Source organism: Lathamus discolor, chromosome 4 (genome assembly GCF_037157495.1).
Source record: "Lathamus discolor isolate bLatDis1 chromosome 4, bLatDis1.hap1, whole genome shotgun sequence".
NCBI classification, from domain to species: Eukaryota; Metazoa; Chordata; class Aves; order Psittaciformes; family Psittacidae; genus Lathamus; species Lathamus discolor.
Genome location: NC_088887.1, coordinates 110,137,076 through 110,163,140, shown reverse-complemented (window position 1 = coordinate 110,163,140; position 26,065 = coordinate 110,137,076). Strand labels below are relative to the sequence as shown.

The 26,065-nt window shown below is 37.7% G+C and overlaps 1 protein-coding gene across 5 annotated transcripts in view; it reads left to right on the top strand.

The window, feature by feature from the left end:
* RNF17 (ring finger protein 17) overlaps nucleotides 1-24,858 on the top strand; it is a 48,154-nt gene extending 23,296 nt beyond the window's left edge. For 4 of the 5 annotated variants that reach the window (XM_065678616.1, XM_065678618.1, XM_065678615.1 and 1 more), the window contains 18 exons: nucleotides 1,311-1,431; nucleotides 2,090-2,207; nucleotides 4,918-5,139; nucleotides 6,083-6,233; nucleotides 7,254-7,372; nucleotides 8,135-8,225; nucleotides 8,914-9,029; nucleotides 9,655-9,962; nucleotides 11,153-11,316; nucleotides 12,112-12,231; nucleotides 13,325-13,405; nucleotides 14,108-14,233; nucleotides 18,651-18,758; nucleotides 20,702-20,858; nucleotides 21,867-21,996; nucleotides 23,165-23,354; nucleotides 23,735-23,836; nucleotides 24,187-24,858. In XM_065678616.1, the coding sequence (XP_065534688.1) occupies nucleotides 1,311-1,431; nucleotides 2,090-2,207; nucleotides 4,918-5,139; nucleotides 6,083-6,233; nucleotides 7,254-7,372; nucleotides 8,135-8,225; nucleotides 8,914-9,029; nucleotides 9,655-9,962; nucleotides 11,153-11,316; nucleotides 12,112-12,231; nucleotides 13,325-13,405; nucleotides 14,108-14,233; nucleotides 18,651-18,758; nucleotides 20,702-20,858; nucleotides 21,867-21,996; nucleotides 23,165-23,354; nucleotides 23,735-23,833 (2,421 nt within the window). In that variant the 3' untranslated portion in view covers nucleotides 23,834-23,836; nucleotides 24,187-24,858. Of the gene's footprint in view, nucleotides 1-1,310; nucleotides 1,432-2,089; nucleotides 2,208-4,917; nucleotides 5,140-6,082; nucleotides 6,234-7,253; nucleotides 7,373-8,134; nucleotides 8,226-8,913; nucleotides 9,030-9,654; nucleotides 9,963-11,152; nucleotides 11,317-12,111; nucleotides 12,232-13,324; nucleotides 13,406-14,107; nucleotides 14,234-18,650; nucleotides 18,759-20,701; nucleotides 20,859-21,866; nucleotides 21,997-22,746; nucleotides 22,830-23,164; nucleotides 23,355-23,734; nucleotides 23,837-24,186 lie in introns of those variants that run through there. The other variant, XM_065678619.1, reaches the window with a different exon arrangement.
* The last annotated feature ends 1,207 nt before the right edge of the window (nucleotides 24,859-26,065 follow it).

Below are 26,065 nucleotides of genomic sequence, written 5' to 3'. Positions count from 1 at the left end.
GGCAGGAGAAGTAGTGATGGTTGTATCTAAGGCTGGCCAGTATCTGCTGAAAATATTATTTAATTGTTTATATTTTGAGCAATAACTAGAGAAAGTTTCAGCCAAAATAATTGAGCCTTTTTTGACAGCAAGGAAGAGGAAACATTCTGAAAATGGCAGAATGTTCTTGCTTTTGCAGGGTCTTAATGCTTCAGAGCAGGGCAGCTAATGGATTGAATAAGGGTGTGGGATTTTTGCTATGTTAATTCCATTATTCCAAATGATTGCTTGTTATTAACCAAATACAAGTCCTCAGAAAAATCTGCTAAGAGTTTGTCAGCTCTTGAGCACATGCTACTAGGCCTCTTCACTTTGAACATAAAGAAGGGGCTAAAGAATGTTGCCTTAAATCTAAGTTGTTTAAGAGATTTGAATTAGGCAGTCATAAGAGAAGTTGGACTTTCTTCAGCCCATTAACACAGGTTGCAGGCATTTTAATGGATCTTGATGGTGCAAAAATCTTGGCCAAGCCTGGCATAAGCAGTGCTTAATGTGGTGTTGGTTTTGTCATCCACAGCTCTTCCTTTTAATGGTTATTTAACCTGTCAATCTTATTTTCATATTTGACTACATGTGGCCTAAGAATATCTGCACAAAACATTCGTATTTCTGTTGTCCTTATTTTCTCTCTTTTTTTTCCCTCATCTGTGTTACCCTCCTTCAGTGCAATAAACAAGAAGGAAGAAACAATGATATTCACAATTAATTTAAAATTAAGTCATAGTGTAGCTAGCATAGTTTTCAATAAAAATGCTAAACAAAAATTCTGGTCAAAGTGCTTCATCTCATCTGGCTTCCTTTGTGTCTCTTTTGCTTTTTTATGTTTCATAATTAACACCTCAAAAATCTGGCAGGAATTTTCTGATATAGGAACTATGGTGTCTTTGTGTTTAGTGGTTCAGACTTCTACTATGGTTTAATGATGTTGATATTAGATGCTCCAGTCAAGATTATTGCATCATAAGCAAAGCAGGATGAAGGCTTTCTTTGTCACTCTCTGCAGTAATCTTTGCTGATCTCTGCACCAGTTCTATGCCTAACCATAAAGGGAGGCAAGGAGAAGTAAGGCCTTTCTATTTCAGCAAGAATGTATCTGAATTTGAGGTTCGTGCTCAGGTGACCGGGGTTGTCATCTGCAACTGAGCATTGGTAATGTAGAACCTTGTTATGCTGTCTTGTCCTGCATGAGTGCAAAGCAAAGGCTGTGATTTGGCTGTAGTGAGATGGTCTTGGTATGTGATGGTAGATACATAATTTGAGTTACTCTTTAGGCAATTAGGTGCAGGCTGGCTTACATTGAGCCTTATAAAGGGGCAAATGAGTGGAGCAGAGAAGCCAAGGAAAGATTTGAAGAAGTGATTGAAGATAAACTTACAGTGTGTTCAGTTGTTGGTAAGTTATCCAGTGTGTATTCATTTATTATTAAAACGGCTCAAATGCAGAAACATGGACTTTTAAACAGTATTTACTTGAAATGCTTATGTTCATACTTGCAACAGGTAGCCTGGAGTGAGAATATCTGAACATGAACTAATTGGAAGAGACATGACAGATAAACAGAGCTTTTGTCAGTTTTATGTCATCTCTTAACAGTCCACACCAGCATTAAGTGATAAAAGTATCCTGGTTATCAAGATGGGCTTGTTTCCAAAAGCACTAGCTATCCTTGACTCTTCTTAAATATTGGTAGCTGGGAGTGTGATCACTGCTGCTCAGAAACATAGCAAGGAGGGGATTTCAGATGACACATATATGCCTTAGCAGGGTTTTTCTCAATGCAAGACCATTTATTGTTAATATGCAGCTAGTTATTTTTCAGTGCCTGTAGAATGGTGGTTTGGAAACCATATTATTGGTGTACTTTAACTTAATCTTGCAAATACAGGGCAAGCTAAGCCACTACATATTGTTGATGCTCAGAAACAATTCTTTTATAAATTAAATGTAATCTTAAAAATTCTGTCCTTTAGTAGCACTTGCCATGCCTTCAAAACCATAAATCGTCTTTTTATTGTCATTGATCAGCACTAATTATATTATTCATTCACAGAAATTTTACATAACAACATCTTATCTGTTGAACTTTTTTACTCCTCTGCTGTTCATGGAAGAAGATTTAGTATTAACTGCCAGCTAGTTAAAGAAGACCTAGCATCCAACATACCTGGGTAAATACACTGTGCATAACTGAAAGTATTTGGAAATACTGAATTTGTGTAACAAAATTACTCGCTTTAGTATGTCACCCCAGTGCCTGGAATTTAGCACATTTGTGATAAATTCATTACAGATCACATTCATCAACTGACATGTTACAGAGCATAACTCTGCAGTTTGGCATAGTTGAATTCTCAAACTAAATCTTGCCGAACATAATGTATTGAAATCATAATTGATTAAAAAATTGGAGATTAAATGTTTGTATCGTATTTGCAGTGTACTTAAATGCCAGATCTTCCTGAACTGCTTATCGTTAAGGTTCCCATTCACTTGTAGTAAGACAAGAAATAGCACTTTTGTGTGTTTAACTTGCGCCTGAGGTAAGTCACCTCTTTGGAAGGTCTGCTACTAGAAAACAAGTACTCTCTATAATCAGCTATGACAGCAACAGGCAGAATTGTTGGGAAGCCTGCTGGGGGAGATGAGACTGATAAGCAGATAGCACTGCTGCATTTAATTTGTTGGCTTTTTAAAAAGATAACTCATGGGTTGTATTCATGAAAATCAATAAATTTGCTTTCATTCATTATTTTTGAATACTAAGAAAAGTAAAAAAATTGTTAAATAGAAATGGTTTATTCCAGAAGGGAATCCCTGAATTTGCTTTTTTCAGGGGGAGGCAAATACGTGCATTTTCATTTCTTAGCCAGAAATACTACTAAATCCTAATAAGTTTTCTTTTACTGCTTTTAATTTTAACTAAGATTTTTGTAAAGTTAAGCAGCTTTATTTACACTAAAATGTTGAATTGTTTTGTTACTGTCACTAGGGTATTCTGTTGTGTTGCGACTATACTTAGATGTCTGCTTGTGGTCTGCAAACAAGTGCAAACTTAAGTAACAAAGTAAACTAGTACAAGACAATACGAGCAGGAGGGCACAATGCTCCATTGAGGCTGACTTGCTGACAAGCAAATGTCAGTAACCTTACGCTTGCATTGGGATAGAAAGTAGTCCAAACAGAATTCCAGGAAGAAACCTTGGAGTCTGAAGTTTATTCTAAATTAATTAATTTTTTCTGATATATCTGCAGTGATAATGCTATGCTGGACTTACTAGAGGGGTGGTAGTAAGACATGTAATGTGTTCCACTTGGAAGAGCTCTCTCTAGCTGATCACCTCTGTCGTTTTCATAGTTCAGACTAGTTGTTGGCAAGATGTGTGTTTTTACAAGTTATGGTGTTCATTTCTTTCCTGGTTCTACGAGTTAGCTGTTTTAACCAGCACTTCCCAAATACCTGTATCAGGAAGGTTCGCATAAATAATTTTGTAGCAGTATGTAGTGGATGATTCAATACTTTGGCACTGTGGAATTTTCTCTCTGGCAGAGCAGTTTGTTTCCTTCATGGAAGGAAAAGACAGGTGGTAGATCTCCAAAAACTGGAAAGAGTTTCTTCCAGAGGCCCAGAAATGGCCAGCAGTTAAACTGAGGCTTGCTGTTTCCTTTAGTCGTTGATTTTTACAAGAAACCAGTTCTTCTGCATAAACAGGTGCTTTTGCATACTGCAGTCTCTTGCATCTCTGGTTGTCACAATTCACAGAGACTTGTACTAAGCTGGGCTGTGTCTCAAAATACGTACCAGCCAACTCCTGGTTGCTGCTGGGATTTATTCTGTCCAGTTCACACAATTTAACATGTTTTCATCAAGATAATACCACAACTATGCTTCGTTCAGTACTCAGCTGTTAGACCAGGGTGCATTGCATTTGTTTTCTCAGGGAATGCTAGAGAGGTAAATCATAAAATCATAAAATGGTTTGGGTTGGAAAGGACCTTAAGATCATCTAGTTCCAACCTCCTCCTGTGGGCAGGGATGCCTTTTAGTTGACCAGGTAGTTCAAGGCTCTCTCCAGCCTGGCCTTGAATACTTCAGGGTTGGAGCATTCGCATATGTTCCAGTGCCTCATCACCCTCACAGTAAAGAACTTCTTCCTTACATCTAATCTGAACTTCTCCTGTTCAAGTTTAAACCCATTAACCCTTGTCCTATCACTGCAGTCCCTAATGAAGAGTCTCTCCCCAGCATCCTTATAGGCCCCCTTCAGATACTGGAAAGCTGCTATTAGGTCTCCACGCAGCCTTGCCTTCTCCAGGGCTGAACAGCCCAAACTTCCTCAGCCTGTCTTCATATGGGAGGTGCTCTAGCCCCCTGATAATCTTTGTGCCCATCCTCTGGACTTGTTCCAACAGTTCTGTGTTTCACTAAAGTTAATATTCTTTATTTCTGAAAGAAGTATTTACACATCACAGAAGCTGAAAGTTGCAGCTTTTACTTAGAGGCAACACTGCTTTCCAGAAGCATATTAGTAATTCTTTTAAGCCAGGCACAGATGTTAATGTTCAGCAGCCCATATGTGTGAGGCTTGCTTTTCTGCTGACAGGCCATATTGCATAGTGCTTTCATCTAATAGAATCTGCAAGGATACCTTCTGAAAAAGAATAAAAATGTTACTACCATGAATGTTTCAGAAATAGTATTTAGAACTGATTTTGTCTTTTCCCAGGGGAAGGGGGTCTGCTTTTCTGAGTTACTCTTCGTTCAGCCCTCTTAATGTTGAATGATTCCTATCATGTTGAAGTGGGATTATTGAGCTCTTTTTCCACTTTGTTTAAAATGTGTTTAAACTTTCCATTCTAAGTACTTTATGTTTTTTACAGGTATGTTGAAAGTACTGCTGTAGGGCCTAATAAAATATGGAATGTTCCTATAGAAGAAATTCCTAAAACCTTAGAAGCCTTAAATCCTATAGACATGGAATCCATGGATGAAGCAGATCTCAGATTACTTTGTAATAAACAGCTACAAGTGAGAATTAGTCATGTTGTGTCTCCTAGTAAAATTTTTATACAATGGCTGTCATCAGAACGTATACTGAAAAGGTACTGAAACTCAAAGAACTTTCCTCAAGGCATTCAAATTACAAACTGTTGAAGTATAGCTAGAACAAATTGATTAGGGTTGCATTTGGTACTGGGTACTCTTAAATGCTGTTGACTTTATATGGCTTAATTGAGCACAGTATAGGAACAAAAGACAGATGGGCACTATGTTGTGGTTTATTAAATATTTGTGATTTCAAATTAAGTACATGATCTGACTTGTATTTCAAATCAGCTTAAATGTAGTAAGTATTGGGGCCTGATAAATGCAGCACTGTCCAAAATAATTAAGTCTCTCTGCTTTCTCTTCTCCTCCCCATTCCTTCATTAAAAATCTTGTTAAATAATACTGGTATCCTAAGTCATAGAATTCCAGTCAAGTATTTCTTTCCACACAATTCTTATATGTTGCTAGAAAAGTTTGAAGGCAATTTCTAGACATAGTGTATCAGCCTTCCTTTAGTAAATATTTAGGTAACATTTAGATAATAGTGTTTGAAGATAGTCAAATGGAAATGTCATTGCTTAGTGCAAATTGCTTACTTCCTGCGTCTTCTCATTTGTTTCATCTTTCTACTTTCTTGCTTGTAGCTACCCAAAGTCCCATTGAATTTGTCATGACACTTATTTAGTGTCATGATACTTTTCAAGCTGTTGAGAGAAAATAGTGCATCTTTCAAATAGTGCTATATAGAACAGTAAGGATCACTCAGATTAAATCTGTTGTTTAAGAAAACATGATAGCTTTACAGAATTTTAATCAGACTATGTGTTTCGAAGCTCCATTTCATGTTTTTCTAACGTCATGAAGAAAAACTACAGTAAAATACTAAACAGTTAATAAAACTTCACTGTATGCTAGTTGAACAGTGATTAACTAAATAAACCTCTTATTCACTGGATAAAATTATACCGCTAGAAAAACAGGTTTTTTGAATGTTAGTTTACAGGAGAAAATGTCTGCCATCTACAAAGAATTCCAGCCCCAAGTCCTGAAGTGGGAAAGTGGAATGCACTGTGCTGTTTATGTACATGATTTGAAACAGTGGCAAAGAGGTCAAATAAGCAGGATTGTCTCTGAAACAAGTGCAGAGGTAAACCTTCTATCATAACAGGGTTCAAACTTGTATTTCTAAAGTTTGTAACCATTCATTGATTAAAATAATGTCAGATATTTACTTCTCACTTATTTGTTAATATTTTCTCAGAGCCTTTTGCTTTTACCAAGAATTTAAGTTACGTTGTATGTTGCTGCAAATAAGGTACTCTCTCATGCCTTTAGCAGAGAACCTGAGAGCTGAGGAAGGCTCATGAGGTTGACTTTATGTATGTTTACACTACACTTTGAAGCATGGCACAGATTCCCATGCTGTAGCCTAACAGTTTAGCTTAGATTCCAGAAGCTGTATAAACCTGAGGGTTGTCACATTAATTCAAACTTCATGATACTTGCTAGAAGATGGAGCCAGTTGCACTGAGTGCACCACTACAGGAACACATGTAGTCAGGCTGTTGCTTGGGCCCCAAACAGATGGTGATGCACTGTGCACTTAGGTTTAACACTTTCCACAGTAACTTTTCACACAGTGCTGCTTTAAACATGCATTTTGTTGCACTCTTTTGAAAAGAAAAAGGAGCATCAGAAGAGGCATTTCAGGAGCAGATCACAACTACTTGCCTCAAATGTAGGAAGCAGAAATGGGACTTTTTATACTTCTGCTTTGCATCATCTGCTTTTTAAGGCCAAGAGCCCTCAAAGAGCTATTGAACCGTGTCAGACTAAAAAGCAGTTGGTGGAGGGAAGCTCTTTCAGTGTTCCTAGGTCTACAGATATCAACTGTGCATAAGTGAAGCACAGGAAAATAAATTTTCTTATTCAAGTAAGAGCCTCTGTAAAGTTGTCATTTGAGCACATTTGTGTGTTTTGTCCTCTCAGTACACTGTGGTGGTTATTTGTGTTGTGCGATGAAGAACTTCGGTGTAAAGGCCATTCATTGAACGCTGGTAATCTTTGAATTTTGTTTACCTGTTAAGCCATGCTTCGATTTACCATTGTTGCAGATAGCTCTAAGAGGGGCTTTTTTCTGTTTCATTGTGTTTCTTGTCTGAAACAGGTAATGCTTTACGATTCTGGAGCTGAAAAAACAGTCAATATCCACTGCCTAAGAAAACTTGAGGAAAGTATGAAGATAATTAGGACATTAGCAATTGAATGTTCCTTGGCAGATATAAGGTAGCTTTTCTCTTATACTGAGTATCAGTATTAGAAACAAAGAATGACATAACTTCATATTTTCCTGTGTTAGCGCTGATTATCTGAGATAATCTAAGTAGTTTGGTTTTTGGATAAAGAAGAAATAAGATGGTGGCTGTGATTAATTTTATAAAAGGCTGGGGGTTTTTTTCTAAGTGTTATGCTACATACCAGTAAAGCAGAAGTCATGCTACAAATAGAGTATTCATAGGATTAATTATAAAACCCTGGGGCAGTGGTAAAGATTTTTCTTGTTTCACTGAATGCTTTTTTCCTTGGCTCAGAATTTGAGATTAATCAGATCTCATGAAAACGTACAGGACTTTCTTAGACTATAGAAAAGGGAACTGGGATATTCTCCCATGAGTTAGTTTGTGTGCCTTCTGTACTGTGAAGGAAAACTAACTATGTTTGTAATACCCATCCCCTGACTGACTATAAAAAGCCTAATTTATAGGTGAAGTATGGATTTTCCTTCTATTAAAGCAGGTATACTTCTGGAACTCACAATCCTCATTTTGAAGTTTTGGGATTGTGTTTTTTCAGTTCTTCCTGTCAGATAGATCCAGAGATGAGTAACCATTTCTTTTTACTGTTGACTGTAACAGAGATTGTCATCTTTTCCATGACATTTCAAGTAGTTAAAAACACAAAAAATGCAGATCTCAGTTAAGGGAAGGCTTTGTGGTTAAGCTCAGGAGATGCCAATTTCTCATGTACTAACAGATTATAATTTGTTAGACCAACAGATGGAAGCACGCAGTGGACCGCAACAGCATGTGAATGTCTATCCTATTACCTGACCGGAGCAGAAGTAAAAATGATTATACAGGTTTGTATTTGTAGAATTTCTGTCAGGATGTCATTTTTCTTTTTTTTTTTTTTCCCCTAGATATTTCACTGTTCAAAAAATTGAGTGGAACTGGCATAGATTGCTGTTTGCTTTGCAGGAAAAGATGCTTTTTCTGCTTTTGTTCACTGAAACACGAGAGCAGTTTGGCTACACTGTGGAAAGAACAGTCTTGCATGTATTTAGTTACTGAAGAATAATATTTATATCTTTGGGATCGCTGCATGCTGAGAGCTTCTGTGGACAGAAGAGAAAGATGTGTTCTTGATGAGAGTGATTTCAGCAGCTGCTGTATTAGTTTTTAAGCCTCAGAAACTGAAAGAACTAATACGATGGTGTACAAACACCATTGGTTAGCTGATTTCTTGTAATGGTTAAAAAATATATTATGCAGGTTTGATTTATTTGGTGTCTGTTGGCAGCTCTTTCTAATACAACAGCTAAGGGAAAAAGCAGGGTTTTATTCTGTTACTTTTTTAATGTCATCTTTAGAACGGTTGGTAAAACGATGGGAACTGTGACATGGATTAAATAAATTTTGTGTCTTCTGATGTGGGCATCAGTTGTTCAGTGACACCCAATTTGCAGTTAGTACCAATAAAATAAAAAGTACACCTGTAATTTAGAGGAAATGCGTATTGTAGTATGTTGTCCTGCTCATTTTTTTCAGGAAAGTGATGGGGCTTGTGCATTGCCTGTGAAAATTCTTTGCAAGGATGAAACAGGAGAAGTGGTTGATATTTCAGAACACCTTATTGAAAAGGGTTTGGCTTCTAGAAACAGAAGGTTTGGATGCTTTTCTTTATGTTCTTTCAGACTCCCATATCCACATCATGATAAGGTAATAAGTAAAACAAAAAATTGGATTGCTCTCTACAGAATGTTCAGCAACTGAATTCCACATTTAGTGAACTTATTTGAGTATAACACTATTAATTGTATCCATGTTTCATTTATCGAGGTTGGTAGATGAGATGTTTATAGTATTTTAAGAAGCATTTGCCATTCTGTGTGTTTTTTAGAGTCGTAGAATCACAGAATAGTTAGGGTTGGAAAGGACCTTAAGATCATCTAGTTCCAACACCCCTGCCATGGGTAGGGACACCTCCCACTATACCATGTCACCCCAGGCTTTGTCCAGCCTGGCCTTAAACACTGCCAGGGATGGAGCATTCACAGCTTCCTTGGGCAACCCATTCCAGTGCCTCACCACCCTCACAGTAAAAAACTTTCTCCTTATATCCAGTCTAAACTTTCCCTGTTTAAGTTTTAACCCATTGCCCTTTGTTCTGTCACTGCAGTCCCTAATGAAGAGTCCCTCCCCAGCATCCACTTGTATGATTTCATTCTTTTTCACATTTCAAGTTCTGTGTCAGTTAATTTGTTGATGTGATTTGTTTGACTCTGCTAGAACTGATAAAGCTGATGTGGCTTGCTCAGTCTCCAAGGAACATCTTAAAGTACACTTAAAGCAGGAGAACGCACAACTGGATAGTTGCAGTTCCAGAGCTATATGTGCAAGAAACAGCCCTGCTCCAGAGGAATGCATCACTGTTCTGGAGCATGAACAAATACCATACAAAACATACAACTCACTGCTTCATTCAGGAATTGATGAAGTATATAAATCCCCTGTTATACCTGAAGCAAAAATTTTTCAAGCTATAGTAAGCTCCGTTGGATATGATGGAACTATTTATATAATACCCAAATCATCTGGTAAGATTGCATAGAAGAAAAGGCATTCATGTCTGTTAATCTGATACCTTTGGTACATCAGAGTATACCAGATGTGTTGTAGTACATGTATTCTGTATCAGAATGCAGTTCTGGAAGATTCCTGTTGGACGAATTGCTGTTGGGAGGTGGTAAGATGTTTGGCATGGAGGTGAGGGGTACGTGGCTGTGCACCCTTTGGTCTGCAGGAGTGGGGAGAGGTCCAGCAGATAACCTAGATCTGCAGGAGACAGTGACCTGTCCTTAAAGCCAACAAAACCAGCTCTCCTCTCTTTCCACTCTCCCACAAAATCAAAAAACCCTAAGCTCTTGGGTGGGCAGGTTACTTGGCTTTCTTCTCTAGGCAGGATTGGGTAAAGCAGCAAGTGGTTTTGCTTTGGTTTTTTTTTTTTTTATATATAATGTTGACATTGTGATACATTTTAACAAGGGTAATGAAGATACAGTCTTTAAAGATTCTTGGAAATTAGCCTGGTTCTCAAATGTTATTGAGTTGGTCTTTTTTCCTTCAGTGTGAGCTAAGTACCCAGTTTCCTTGGGCTCTTTATTTGTGCGGTGATAAATTCTGTGTCTCAATATTTTCTGTTTGTACTGGTTGAAAAAGGTACATTTTCATCTGACACACAAGAACTTTTTTTTTTTACTCCACAAGTCCATTTAACTATTAGTTCATATCGTAAAACTTTGGCATTCAAAATACAGTAGCCCCATCTGCCCATTTGTATTGTTCTTGCAGTTGTTTCTGTAGACTGACCTGCAGCAGAAGAGGGTCTTCTGAACACGTGTTTGGTTTGTGTTCTTCTATGATGTCCTGACACTGTCTCCAGGAGTCTTTTGTCTAGTTTAAGGAGAGGCTTTTGTGTTAGTGCTGCCAAGGTGTCAGTTGCAAAATTTATAGACCCCTCTTCTCTCTGAAATTGTAGTCCAGAATTACTAATGGTTTCACAATTGGAAGTGCAGTTTCTTACTTTAAATAGAAACTTGTTTGCATATGCTAGACATTGAACATACATATTCTGTCAGTCTTAGAAAATGTTTTAAGCAGCAAGTACATTTTATGTGCATACATGTCTTCACCTGAATCCGCTGGGTATAGTGATTGAAACAGTTTGTACTAATAAGTTGCAGAATTTTATATTTTTATTTTTTTTCATTCTCCCCCCACTGCCCAGAAATTGAACTAAGTAAACTGATGACTGAAATACAAAGTAAGTTCATATGTCTTGGACTTCTGGAACCCTACTGCTGGAAAAAGGGAGAAGCTTGTGTTGTAAGAGGATCAGATACCATGTGGTATCGAGGTAAAATTGTAGAACTCTGTGGCAGTACACTCCAGGTAAGTTCAGGTGTATGGAGGAAGGGAGGGATGGTGTGTGCATGAACATGGTGAACATGTGCACATGTATCTTAAGAAAAAAGGGCAAATAAGACTAAAATAAATTTATGATCACACCTTATTTCATTCAGCTGACTTTCTGGTCCACATGCTCATTCTGCTCATCAAGTGTGATGTCATGGTTTTTGTATTTAATTTAAAGATGAATTCTATTTATTTATTTCAGTTGTAACAATGTTTCCTGTAGTTTTTGTGGTGATGATAAATGTTCTTAAGTTAAAAACTACCTTTGATCAGCTGGAAGTAAACCCTTCTAGGTTTTTTTCTTTTGTTGTTAGCATATGTGGAAGGCTTTGAAAACACTTCTTTAGCTTCCCCCCACCCAAAAAAGTAGTGGCTGTCTGGTTTTAATTCTTCTTGCTGCACAAATATAGAGCTATTTTTTCTAATTAGGAGTTACATTTATCTAAACTCTTGAGTCTGCTCGTGCTTTTTGAATGCAGGTTCACACATCTGATACTATCCTAGTTTACACATATTTTAGTTCCTTCAGTTTTAAACTGTTGCAGGTTATTACATGAAAGTTAAGGTATCTTGCCAAACAAGTTTAGAGACTGAATTTACCTGCCGTACCAGTTTTTTAATCCTTCATTTATATTTTGTCACATTACCTGCTTACCAGCAAACCATTATTTATTCCTCGAGAGAAATGAATGCTATAAATAACTGCTTTCTCCTATAAAACTTGACTTAAAAAACAGGAATTAATTCAGGAAAGTTTTTCTTTTCATATAGGTACAGTACATAGACCATGGTTGTATAGAGAGGATTCCTCAGTGCCATCTGTATCCAACTACATTGTATACTGATATTCCTCCATTTTGTATACCATGTCAGCTCCACAAGACAATACCAGTGAGTAAGGGTAAACTCAGAGGGTTTAGTAGGTGGTTGCTCAAATCAATACACTGTTTAATTATATAAAGGTTGAGACTAGTTGCTAGTATTCTTTCTTGCCAATGAGGATTAATAGAATACCTGGTGAGGATCATGTCAGTCAGGGAGCCAGTTATCAAGAGCTTCTAGATTGCTTTATGAAGTGACCATTCCAGCTGTCACTGTAATTAAGTCTTTGAGACAGTAGTTGGCAGGATGATACTCTGAAGTGGCATTTCATTTTACAATAGCAGCAAAAAGAATTAAGGCCTGGATTTAGTGCAAAATGGCCAGAAAATTGAATCTACAAGTCCTGCAAAAGTGTTTCTATCATTCGGAACTTAGCTGCGTGGGAAACTGTTAGTCTAAATAATATATGTGAATTATTTTAGGGGGGGTTGTTAGTAATTGGTATGTAAATAACATCTTCACATATCATCACATCTTACTCAGACTTGAATGGTGCATTTAGTAAATGCTGTAGGTGACCCTGCTTGAGCAGGGAGGTTGGACTGGGTGACCCCTGGTGGTTCCTTCTCCAGCCTCAACCAATTTGCAGTTCTGTGAAATGACTTGCATCCTTTTAAACTTATTTTAAAGAAAACCTTTTTATTGCTGGAAACAGTTCAACTGATAGTTTAAGAAAGGTGGGCTTATAAACCTACAGGTGGGTGGACAGACAGATATTGAAGAGAATAAAAGAAATATTGAAAGTATCCTGTGTTTTCTGTTTGTTAAGTTTTATGTTCAGGGGTAATTCTGTATCTTTGGGCTATGCTTTAGGTAATTATGCACACATACGTTATTATGATACAGTAAAGGTTACACTTGGCAGCAGCATCTCATTGTACCACTTCAAGACCTGAAAATTGCTGGTCAGCTTTGTCACACAGTTTTAGTGTACCACATAGTACATAATGTTTAAACTGCTGTAGACTAAACTAATGATGTGTGTTTTCAAATAAGTTTTTCAATGATGGTCATTTATTTTCCTCTTTCTGTGTTAAAAATCGTAAGAGTATTACTTGACAGCATCTCAATGTGTGGGGGCTTCTTGCTTTTCATCAAATAGATTGGAAATTTTTGGCAGCAGGATGCAGTAGATTGCCTTCAAGGACTACTAACAAATGAAGAGGTTGAAATACATGTTCAGGTAGCTTAATTTATTCATAGATGGTAGATGTGGAACAAGGCTTTTTGTTCTCTCTAGTTTTTTTTTTGGGGGGGGTTCTTCTTTTTTTAATTTACATTGGGAGTAATAGATGAAGTAGTATAGCAGTAAATGTATTTCTTAGACAAAACAACTCCCCAAAACTAAAGTTGTTTCTCCAGTTGTTATAGTTTTCAGGCATTAAGTGTGTCCTTTAGAAGTATTAATATATTTTGGTCCTTGTTTGTATTATATGTTGTCATTCTTACAAGCAACCTACCAACCAATAACATAAGTTCTTCTAAATTTGATTTTAAGTTATTAACATTTGGCATAATTAAGTATGGACATGCTTAAATAAATATATTAATGCTCCAAAGAAACACATAATCTGTTTTGTCAGAAACACCATGATTTCATATAGCTTAATTTCTAGTGATAAGCTGTAAAAGGGGAGGTTTTACTACTAAGCAAGCAAACATTGGATAATGTTTCGCTGTTGGGAGTAAGTTGTCAGTGCTGCCATTCCAGTAATAAATATATTCACATTTGTGTCGTGTTAATAGCCATGCTTACTGGTTTTATATCTTCAATGAATGGGTATGGTGCATGTAGGAAGGACAAGTTTGAATTTCCTGATCACTGTTTCTAAAACCTCAGTCACACTATTCCTGTTATAATCTTTATTTTATCTTGTGTAAGTAGGAACTGCCAGATAACCCATGGGGCAAGTTGTCCATCAGCCTGTATTTTGGAGGAGTGTCGCTTTCTTCCTTCATGGCATACCAGAAGTTCTGTGTTACTGAAGATTGTCAGGACATGAAAGAGCTGGTGAGATTCATCTGTGTGGTTTTATGTGGTAATGTGTCTTCTGCTGTTGCTATTCTGACATTAAAAAGATTATTCAGTTGTTTGTGGTAACCTTTGATTTGTTGTTTGTTTTTATAATTCTGTAGAGATTCATGATGTAAACAGCAGTAAGGCTGAGTACACAGCTCTATAGCATAAGTGTACATACGATGTGTTGACAAGATTGTATGGAATAGAATCGAGTGTGTTCTTGGACTCCCTACTGAAGAGATTTTTGCATTTTTGTTTAAATTCCCATTACATCTCGTGTTAGGAACAGGGTAATATTTTTATCACTTGAAGGGATTAGTTAATCATAGAAATATATCCAAGGATGGAGATACTCAAAAGTGGTAAAGAATAAAAATTGAATTAAGTATTCCAGTGTAAATTTAGTAATACCTAAGGGAGTTACCCAAGTTTTTCATTCCAAGTGTTTGGAGCATCCATTTGGTGTTCTTTAGAGGAGGATTGAAATTTTCATCAAACTTCAGTGTCTTAACACACATACACACAAAAAAACTAGTTTCTCTGTAATTTTTTTTCCCCTTGAAATCTGGGGATCAGGTTTATTTAAATTACTAAGGGCTTGTTGTGTTTTTCTCTTAATTCTGTTTAAGCCTGCCAGTGTATTTTTCTTTCCAACATGAGTTTCTGCTTCAGAAAATCATTTTACAGTACAGAGTATGCTGCTGTCAGTGCTGATATAAGTCTTGGCATGTACCCAGTGGGCTTGAGATGCAGTTAGAAAAATCTGTCTATCAGAACTTAAGAACTGTGGAAAACCTAATTGTAAATGTCTCTTGCTGCATTTTCATAAAGTCACCACATGATGCAGAACTTTCACCAAACTAAATGTGGATCTTAGACTGAGGTTGTTCCTTTAAAATAAAAATGAAATTTGGAAAACAAAACCATGTAAAAAGGTTGTAAGCAAGTTTATAAAGCCTGGAATGCTTTCTACAAGGAATAAGAGCATTAAGCAGATCCATTTCAGGAATAAGTAGTTCAGAACAATTTGTAGGAAAATTAAGATCGAAGGTGTTCAGTTGTGGACCATAAAAGGAGCAAGGCATCTGGAGCTCAAGCTGGTTCCAGGAACAGGACTTCAGGAGTAGCAGAAGGGGGAAACAAGCAGCTGTCAGAACATTCAAACATAATCAGCTCTGGGTTTAGCTATAGATGTTAAGCAGCCATCTTCAGAAGCCAGCTGATACACTGCATTGACTGAAGGATACTATTATTATGTATAGTATAGCCATTATATATTTTATTATTTTATAGCTTTGTAACTTTATTTAATTCAGGTAAGTAATCTGATAAGGACTATGTGAGTGTTGTATCTCTGGTAGTGGTAATAAGCTGCTTAAGCAGAGCCTACCATACTTGTGTCTTGCTGCAGTGTTGTATTCTCTTTGAGATGCACTTGTGTTAAGCTGCACAGGTGAGTTTAGGAGCTGGTCTTTGTTACCATATGACAACAATCCTACCTTAGACATTAGCCAGAAAATTCCCTAGTAGGCAGTAGGACACTAGGACATTGGGGAGTACACCAGAACCCCAAGTGTGGTGAGCTTGCAGCAGTGAATCTCATTCTGGGTGTATGTGTATGTATGTGCGTTTGTGTGTACACACACAGCATCCGTACTTGCATACTTACCTATATATACAAGACCATTATACTGTGGGGTTTCGGGCTTTTTTTTAATTTGGCTTTTTGGGAGATGGGGTTTGGTTGGTTGGTTTTGTTTCTGTCACTGAGTCATATCCGAGTAGCCAGGTACTGCCCTGTGCTCAGAGAATCAGGCATGGGAGGGACTGTGACCTTGCTTCATTTAACACACATTTTTAATCTCTTCATTCTGAGCTACAGCTAAACTAACAGGTTTTAGATTTATATTTTCTACAGCAATTGACTACACACAATTTCCAACCATCTAAACCAAAATCAGTTCAAAAATGCCTTCTGCAGACGATCTTTATTATTTATTTAACTGCATTGCATATCAGACCCATTACAGTAAGGTACTTGAAGTCTGCAGATTTTAAATTCATAATCTGCGAAAACAGACAATGCTGCAAAGACTTCATACAAAGCTATTTTTGATGTTACTGACTTGTCATCTGAACGCTTTTAGCATCACCAGGAGCTGTTCAGCAGTAATTTAGAGATCACTGTCTTCTCAGGCAGAGAGGCAAATCTTCAGGCAGAAACAGTGTACAAAGGGCTAATTCCACCTCTTGATTCTGCATGGGCTTTCATGGTAGATGAGAGCAGATGCTGCATCTTGTGTTGCCCTACTGCACGCATCATTACAAATTCTAGCACAGAGATTGCTGTATGGTTTGGCACTTCAGCTTGGAGGAAGGCTTACTCCTCCTATTCCCATTCCTCACTTTTAAACAGGCAGTTAATTTCCTCTAAAACCAAGGATCTGTATGACTGAAAGACCTACCAGATATCCTAAGCTGATGTGTCCCTGTTAGGAATTTATCAGGATTTATCTGGATAAAGGACAGGGTTGTCAGATGACTGTAGACATGCATTGGAGGCCAGCCATGTGGGTCATAAGTCCCACTATCCCTGACACCAAGAAGACCTGTTCTGTCACTGATGTTTGCAACAAGACTAGTGGAAAAGCAAACACCTAGATAGAAAGCCCTTTCTGCTTTCCTTTTGTCAATATGAGAGTGAAGTCTAAGATACCTTGTCTGTTTCAGGGGAATCAGAATCTTGAGTTTGGTCTTCATCATCCTGACTATGTCTTTAATGACTCACACTACATGGTGGTCTCGTGTAGCTGTTCATAAACAAAGCTTTGCATGTGGTAGAGAAGGAAGTACAACATAGCACACTGCACTGCAGCTAACCATTTACCGAGTTTGGATTAAATGCTTCCTGCTGAGAAGCACTCTTGTGTCACCTTATTAAGTATGTGGCATTATGTGTTGTGTAAATTGTATATTAAGAATGCATCATTTCTGCTGTGGCTTTACAAATGTTATAAGGAATGTTAGCCATTTTTAGGTTTTTAAACAACAGATGCAAAGGCAGAAAGGATGAGTGATAACCGCTTGAAATAGGTAACTCCTAGAGATGGCTTGGTAGAACATCTTCTTAGTATCAGTATTTACAACTGGACTGTCTGTGCCTAAGTGTAGTAGATCTAGCAGTAGCCAATCTGACAATAAGGAAAGTCTGTAACAACAAATACGCAAATGCAGTCTTCATTTCAAAGACACACACAAGAGCTAGCTAAGATACCCAGCTCAGCTATGCATAGTGGTGAGCTGGAATGTAAGTCCAGTTTAAACCCAGTCATAGTGAGGTGGCCTGTCACAGTGTACCTGATTGTTCTGCAGGAATCTGGCATTTAGTGCGTATGTATGTATGTATGATGTAGTTAGGCATCATTTCTTTACAACTATTTACCTTTTTTTTTCCCTGAATCTCACGAGTATATATTTTCAGTGGAAACACTGTGTTTTCCTTCTTAAGTCTGAGGAATGTAGATTTTTTTTTGTACTGTATTCTGTATCAGATCATGCAGGGGAAGAAGGGGTCAGAATTCACTGCTTCATTTTGCAGTTACATGTATCTGCTTGCTTCCTCTTCTCTTGTTCTGGGCATAGGAAAAATTGCACCAAGTACATGTGTAAAAATAGAAAGTATTTTAGAGAAATGGTGCCATTTGTTACCTGCACTATTGAAGTACAAGCCAGAATAGGAGCTGTATTCCTGACCCACGATCCAGCCAACCTACATGCTATGCATCCTTATAAAGACATAATTTAATGCACTTAGGTTTATCTTGTTAAGAAGCAAATGAGTTACTGGCATACAAAATTCAAACTATAAAAATATGTGTTTCTAGAAGAAGACACACTGGAGCATGCTGTGGTACTGAAACAGTGTGTATCTGTACTTTACAAAATCTGTTACCTTTTTGAAGGAGTGGTAATTTGGGTGGCTAAGGAGTTAATTATCGTTTGCCTTTCTCTTAAGGGATAACTTGCTCTGGCAAACTGCAGTAAACATTGGGCATGGCATTCAGATTAATCTGTGCCACTTAGCTGTGATTATTTTAGTTTTTCTCTTAATTTTTAAAGGGAATTCCATATTAGTGTGTTTGAATTAACAGCAGAGTAGCAAGTCAGTACACTAGGGTCATTTCAAAGACACATCCTTTCTATATTTAAGTGTTAACTAGTTCTGTTTTCTTTTCCCTGAGGCTTTTTTAAAAACAATCAGTATTGAAAGGAAATGTTGATGTTTCTTGTGTCAAGGGCACATTGTTTACATTATTAGGTAACTCCTTTGAACCAATAAGCATACTAAAAGCTAGTTTCCATTTTGTTATTAAATGTGATGCTTGAATAAAGTGTTATCTTGGTCTAGGAGCTACTTGAAGATGTTGCTGTTACACCTTCATACAAGTTACCATCGCTTCCTCTTCCAGGAGATAACTTCCCTGTCAGAGTTACCCACTTGGTGAACCCTAAGGAGGTACATTTTGTAAGATCTTACATATGTTGCAGTTACATCATGCAGGTAAAAGGAAATAACAGCCAACAATTTTAGGTGATATCAAGAAGTATTAGTAAGGTTGCGAAATGCAGAGTTACTGATGCAGATGGTTGTGCAGAGCAACTATCTGAATAAATTCTTACTTGAAATACCCTTTGGGGCAGGGGCAGAAAAATAAATACTAGCCATTTCCCTAAAAAATGGATATTTAGAATTATGCATACTGCAGGTTGGTACTTACTTTGTATAGTAAGCAGACAGGTCATTAGATTTTAACTTGGTGGAACAATAACAAAATACCTCTTTGTCGTCAAAAAATAAATTACTGGAACGTATAGTAATGTGAACATTTTCTGACTGCTACAGTTGTATTTTACTGTCTTTGATCAATGATTGATCATTGATTTTTGTGTAAATGCAGAAACGGCTTCCTTTTAAGTAGTTTCCCAGGCAAAAGGCAGCATGTAGTGTTCATCGATCAGATAAGATTCCTGTGCGGACTTTAAATGCTGAATGATGAAATAGGAGAGAAGGAAGTGGTGAGAAGCTGATGGTGTTACAAAATCTAACATACTCTCAATGGTTTCTTGTGGCATGTGTGTTCGTTGTTTTGGTAAATCTGTAAACCAAATAAAAGGTTTTATAGTATCAAAGTACTATAAAACTACGACTACCTGAAAGGGCATTGTACCGAGATTGATGTCAGTCTCTTCTCCCAAGTTACAAGCTATAGGACAATAAGAAATGGCCTTAAGTTGTGCTGAGGAGGTTTAGATTGGATATTAAGAAGAATTTCTTCACCAGAAGACTTGTCAAGCATTGAAACAGGCTGCCCAGGGAAGTGGTGGAGTCACCACCCCTGGAGGTATTTAAAAGACTTGTAGATGTGGTGCTTAAGGGATATCATTTAGCAGTGGACTTGTCAGTGCTGGGTTAACAGTTGGACTCCATGATCTTAAAGGTCTTTTCCAACCTAAATGATTCTGTGATTCTATAATGTACAACTATTTTGACTAAATAGAAGATGGAAGTGTTTGGGTATCATAGAAAAGGGCTTTTTCTAAATTATGTATCCTGCTTCCTCTTCTACAGGAGAAACATCATAATATTTTTCTGGTTCCTTTTGTGCAAATGATTCAAACTCTTTACTTTTGATCATGGTATATAATTGTGAACACTGGACACTGCTTTGGACTCCTGTAGATTTAAGTAGCAGTTGCATGATGGAGTTTATATTGTTATGTTTATATTGTGTACAAATTAAAAAATTACTGTTTTCTTCCTGGCCAGTGAATTATAATGCTGAGTTTAGAAAAAATAATAACCTACTCTTTAATTTGTTTGGTCTACCAGTAGAATATCATCATGTTCAGAAATGGCTCTGTTTAAAAGTGAAAAAGGCATTTCAGTTAGAAGCTGTTGGATAGATTTTAATTTGCCTATGCATGTTGTTTGAACTTTCCTTTCCTAACCTACAGCATTATAGCGATGACCCAGTTATAAATTAGATGAACAGAATGTCTTTGCATATAAAACAAAATGTCATTTCAAAAGTTCTTTTTTCATTGACTTTAATCTTTGTTTTGATATTACAAAGTGGGACTGTTTACCAAGTAGCAGGAGGGAGGAATCCTAATGAGACACAGCTATGAAATCTTACATGGGCGTGTTCTCCAGTCCATTCTTACTTTCTGACATTGAAATGTGACATTAATAATTCATAACTCTCTTCTGCTCTTGGAAAAATATCTGTAAGTATGAAATTATTCATAAATTGAGGGAAGAAGAAAGAGGACCAGGGATGTGCTGATCCTTATAAAGATGGGAACCAGTAATCTTCTAATAATCCCTGACTACAGATAGAATTTTAAGGTTTTGAGTCATCTGAAAAACCTGTAATATGAGAGCCTTTCTTTGGGTAGGTATATATTTGCTTTGATACTTTGAAGAGCCTTATGAAGCAGCCTGCCTCAGGGGGAGATGCCAGCTGTGACTCGGGGTTGGAGAGCCTTGACGAAGCCCTGAAGTGGTGCAATAAAAGCGTGAACTCTTTTCCTCTTTTAACAGAATTCCAGACAGGTATGTTAGTGTATTTATTTTCACTGTTGTTTCATTTGGGTGTGCAAAAAGCCTGAAATTCTTTTGTAAGAATAGTAATAACTGTATTTCTATGAATCCTTAAAACTTCCAGAAAGTGAGTAACCCTACATTATAGTAATAAGATAGACTATACTCTTGGGTTGTTTGTTTTGTGTTTTGGGTTTTTTTTATTTTCATGAAATTGAGACTTCTGTGTCATTCTGCTCCACTGGAAAATAGTGGAAAGAGCTCACACTTCTGATGGTGTTAAAGTGGATTAACTGAGTTCAGATTGTGTACAGCAGTAATAAAACTTTTCCCTTAAGGTGGCTGTAATTGAAGCTGTAACTGAAAATCTTGCTATTAAATAATTCAAAAGACACAAGTTATGTACAGAAAATCATGTTACCAAGAGCTAGAAATCAGGTAACCCTGAAGAGCATCTCTTCACTTTAATTCTTTTCCATTTAGGGAAAAGGTAGGCTTTCATTCTCTTGTCCACAGTTTTTGTGCCTAAAATAATGTGAAGTATGTGGGTCTAAAACTCTGTGAAGAAACAGCTTACTGCTAGTACCTGGTGTTCTACCAACTAGTAAAATTCCGGTTGAAGTTTCAGGCAGCATCTGCCTTGTTCTTCCAAACTGTTGTTTCTTCTCTTACAGATCAATCTGCTTACTAACTGCAAAATACAAATGAGTTGAAGCTGAAAAGTATAAATGTTAAACAGTTTGGATCACTATCTTTACCAAGCAATTCTCTGTTAATTCTCATAATTTCCCTGTGAGGTAGAGACACTTGACTTAAACTCCATACTAATGATTGTGGAGTCCGGGGAGAATTGGAGGATACCTAGAATAAAATACTAGCAGGAATTAGAGAAGCAAAAACTTAATCTTGGTCATGAAGTAAAATGGAGTTTCAAGCTCAGTCAGTTTGTTTTGCACTGTGAGTATATTTTATGGTGTTTTGTGGTTGGTTTATTGTTGTTGGTTTTTTTTCTTTTTACAGAAATGCCTTGCCTTGTAGAATACCAGGATGGTTTATGGTATAGAGGAAAGCTCCTCTCTGTTATGAAATCTGATAAGATCCTGGTTCAGTTTGTTGACTACGGTAGTTTTTCAGTTGTCCCAAGCAGCAGGTAAATGCATAAGGAAGAATTGCGTGTAAAATCTATGTATGTATGTGTGTATACATTTATATTATAAAATACAGTTTATGTTTATTACTTTGTATTTTTATTACTTTGTATTTTTATATAACTATAGATATAATAATTTAGCATTAAATTTCAGTTGGAGAGAAAGTTGGTTGGCTATTTAAATAATTTCTGTCTGCAGGGTGTGGGGCTGCGCACCTGCTGTTCTTTTTCGGGTTGTTCTGAGAAGCATAGTATCAGATTTATCCATCTTTTGCAGGTTACATAACCTGTAAGGTAGGCTCAGGTTTATTATCTGCTTTTGCACCCAGGAAACTTACACAAAATAGGGACTGAGCCTTTCAGGTGTACAAACAAATCCCCTGATCCTGTGCAACTGCAGTCTGCTCAGAAGACAGCTGGGCAGTAAGATAAGGGAGTGTGTGAGTGGGGCACAACTGGCTCTGCTTGTGTGGAAAATGAAAGTTCAAATCCCTGTTCTGCCTGGTGCTGACACGCAGATGTCAGCTAAGTGTCTCAAACACCCTGGGCTTTGGGGGTCCTCTAAGCTTGTCTGAACTTTCTATCTGGAAACACTTTCACATTTTGTATATACTGCTTAATCACCTTGACTTGCTCTTGAGTTCATTGAGGAACCTACAGGTCCTTGCTGAAGATAAGGCAAAATGGAGATTTGAACAGATTTCCTGCTTCACAGACTATAGAGTTATGCGAAAGAGTGTTTTATTTCAGGGTTGCACTTTCCTGCCCAGCTTCCCCATTACCTTGTGTCTGAGATAGACAGAAGAATGTGAAGATGATAATACAGAACTAAGGTACCTGTTTCCAGCAGTGTGTCTAATGCATATCCTGGCATGAAGCACTTTGGACCACAGAGAAGGTGTCATTTTCCATATGCGCCAGATTTGGAGCCTGCACTGTGGTGACTTGCTCTTGCATTCCTGTGCTCAGATCTGTGTCAGGCACTTGAGACTCCTCCACGAGCATTGTAATGGGGATCCAGGGTGCCTTGTGGGCTGTGGATGTGGGGTCTGTGTGCTGACCTGCTTCTTGATAGTTGCTGTGCTGAGCATCTTCAGAGGACCTAGCCCTGGCAGTTTAGCTTCACAGGTGGATTGTTGCAAGCAAACACATTTCATTTTTGTTTTAGGTTGCGTCACATACCTTATCACCTGCTGAAGTATCCTGTTCAGGCAGTGCGAGCGCTGTTGGCTGGATTTAAGCCTGCCTTATATGACAGAAATGTGGAAAGAATTCCTTATTCCCCAGAATGGAGCGTGGATGCTTTGTGGGCTATGATAGGATGCATTGAAGGAAAACAGCTCTCTGCTTCCATAGTTGTGAGAACACTTCCTTTTTTTCCCCTCCTAATTCTTGCTTAGCCTAAAATTGTCACTAGCACTCTTAATTCCTGAATACTTGTTTTACTGTGAAACCTCATAATTTGGAATTGTGAACCATTTACCACGAAGGAATGCTGACGAAGAGAGAAAATCCTGTGTTGCTCTTAATCCTGCAGTCAAGAGGTTTCTGAGCATTCCTGTTGGTTTGAAACCAGTTTCCTTTACTTAAAACCAGAACTATTCTTTGTATGTTCACAGTTCCATTTAGGCAAGGAGTATAGCAAATACAGTACAAGCAGTACAGTAACTTGTACTGTCGATTAGCTGGAGATTCAAATATGTTAACTGTCAGTGCTTTGTGAACTTCTGGCTTTCAGGCTCTTGCACCAGAGATCACCATTTCTCTGTATGAAGATGACAAAAATCTGGTTCATATGAAACTGATAGAAATGGGACTTGCAGATTTGGATGAGTGACGTGTAAGTACAGTGAATATGAACTACATACTGATACCATTGCAAAAGTGTAAGTTCAGACATCTGAACTGTCAGTAATGTTGACAACTAGAATTTGTTTAAAAAAACCTTGTCTACAGTTCCACTCTTTTAACAAAATAAAAAGCTGTTTAAAAAAATAGAATTTCTTTATGTACCCTTTACTGAAGCCCATAGTGTAGCTTTAAGAACTAAAAGGTACTGAAACAAAAAGCCTTAAGGCAATAAAATGGAGCTTTTACTGCCAGTAACTAACTAACTGAGCAGGGTAAGTTGATGTGTGGCAGTGTACTCTGCCCTAACAATCAAAATTAATTGTTTCTCTTCATTTTCAGCATTTGACCTCAATGTCCAGTGCCAGTGGTTCTCAAATATATCCAGGGTACCACCACATGGATGTCCATACATCTAGACAAACATGGAATATTTTTAATGAAAAGCCTTACAGTATGCATTGACTACAGCAAATACTGGAGACTTAGATTTTCAAATTCCTTGGCCAACTCTGTTAAGTAGCCTTTTTCCCTCCTATTCAATAAGCATTCTTGTAATTTATGCAGATAATGTTCCCAGCAGTTCTGAATCTTGTGAACAGCTTCACTATTTCAACTCAGTTACTTCTTTCAGCCTTAGAGCCTTAAGTATTGTTCAGCAATACCCTTTTTCTTAGGAGGAGATGTCATTGGTGTATAGTTGTAAAGAAATAGATTGAAAGTTTTGCTGGGCACGCTTGTTCTAGTGTCTTGTTACACGTCTTTGAGGGAACATGTTAGTTCTATTACTGTGATGTAACTCTTGTTTATGTTTCAGGCATATTTGGTGACAGACTTCTCCAGTATGACTTCAAGATAGTGAACAGTTTAGGGTGGGGGAGTGTTACAGTCTTTGTTCTGGAACATGTTTGCATTGGGCTTTGTTATCTGTCATGATGAGATCGGTGTTTTGGGTATCCTTGCACCTCCTTCCTATGCCTGAAACTGCAGCGTGCATTTGAAAGTGTTGGAATAAACAGGAGCTTGCTCAGCATGCATCTGAAAGCTTGTTTTTCTTTACTGCTATAGTATCCAAAGAAACCTCACATCTCTGTTGTACTAGTGTAATATATCCTTTGCATTTAAAGCTTAGCACCTCTCAGTCTCCCTATGGAGAATTCTGTCTGGATCATTAAAGAAAAAACATGCACAGTGAACACTCCACAACCTCTCGGGGCAAGAGGTTTGAATGCTCAGTCACCTAACACAGTAAAAATGTGTTTCTTGATGTTCAGAGGGAACCTCCTGTGTTTCAGTTTGAGCCCATACACACATACATCTAGGCTGAGAAAGTTGGGGCTGTTCAGCCTGGAGAAGAGAAGGCTGCATGGAGACCTCATATAGCAGCCTTCCAGTATCTGAAGGGGGCCTATAGGGATGCTGGGGATGGACTCTAGTCATTAGGGGCTGTAATGATAGGACAAGGGGTAATGGGTTCAAACTTAAACAGGGGAAGTTTAGATATAAGGAAGAAATTGTTTACTGTGAGGGTGGTGAGGCACTGGAATGGGTTGCCCAGGCAGGTTGTGAATGCTCCATCGCTGGTGGTGTTCAGGGCCAGGTTGGACAAAGCCTTGGATGACATGGTTTAGTGTGAGGTTAGGGTGGGGGTGGAACTAGATGATCTTAAGGTCCTTTCCAACCCTAACTATTCTATGATTCTATATGTCTTCCCTCACAGTCACACAGGTTTGTACCCATTGCCTCTTGTTCTGTCCCTTGGCACCACCGAGAAGTCTGGCCCCATCCTCGTGACATCCTCCCTCCAGATACTTTTACACATTGATCAAATGTCCCTTTCACAGCTCTAGTATATACTCTAGTATGAAGCAGACATGCTGTACAGGATTGCAATACCCTATAGAGCTGTCATGTGCTTATCTTCAAAATGTGGGGTTTATTTGCATTTATGAAAAAAAACTTTTTTTTTTTTTTTTTAAATAAGCTATGAGGAATACTGCCATTTATTTACTCCTGAGTCCTGAGTCAAGCAATAAGTAAACTGATACCCAGACTCTTAAATTTGGCCACCTGCTTTATTTTCCCATGGCAAGGGTTCCAACACCTCAACTTTTTACCTCGGATTGAGAAGTTTTCTCTTAGATGTCTAAAATAAGGTAATTTACAGCAGTTTTATGATTTTTTTTTCCCTCTGACAGCCAATTTAAAAAAAACCCCACCC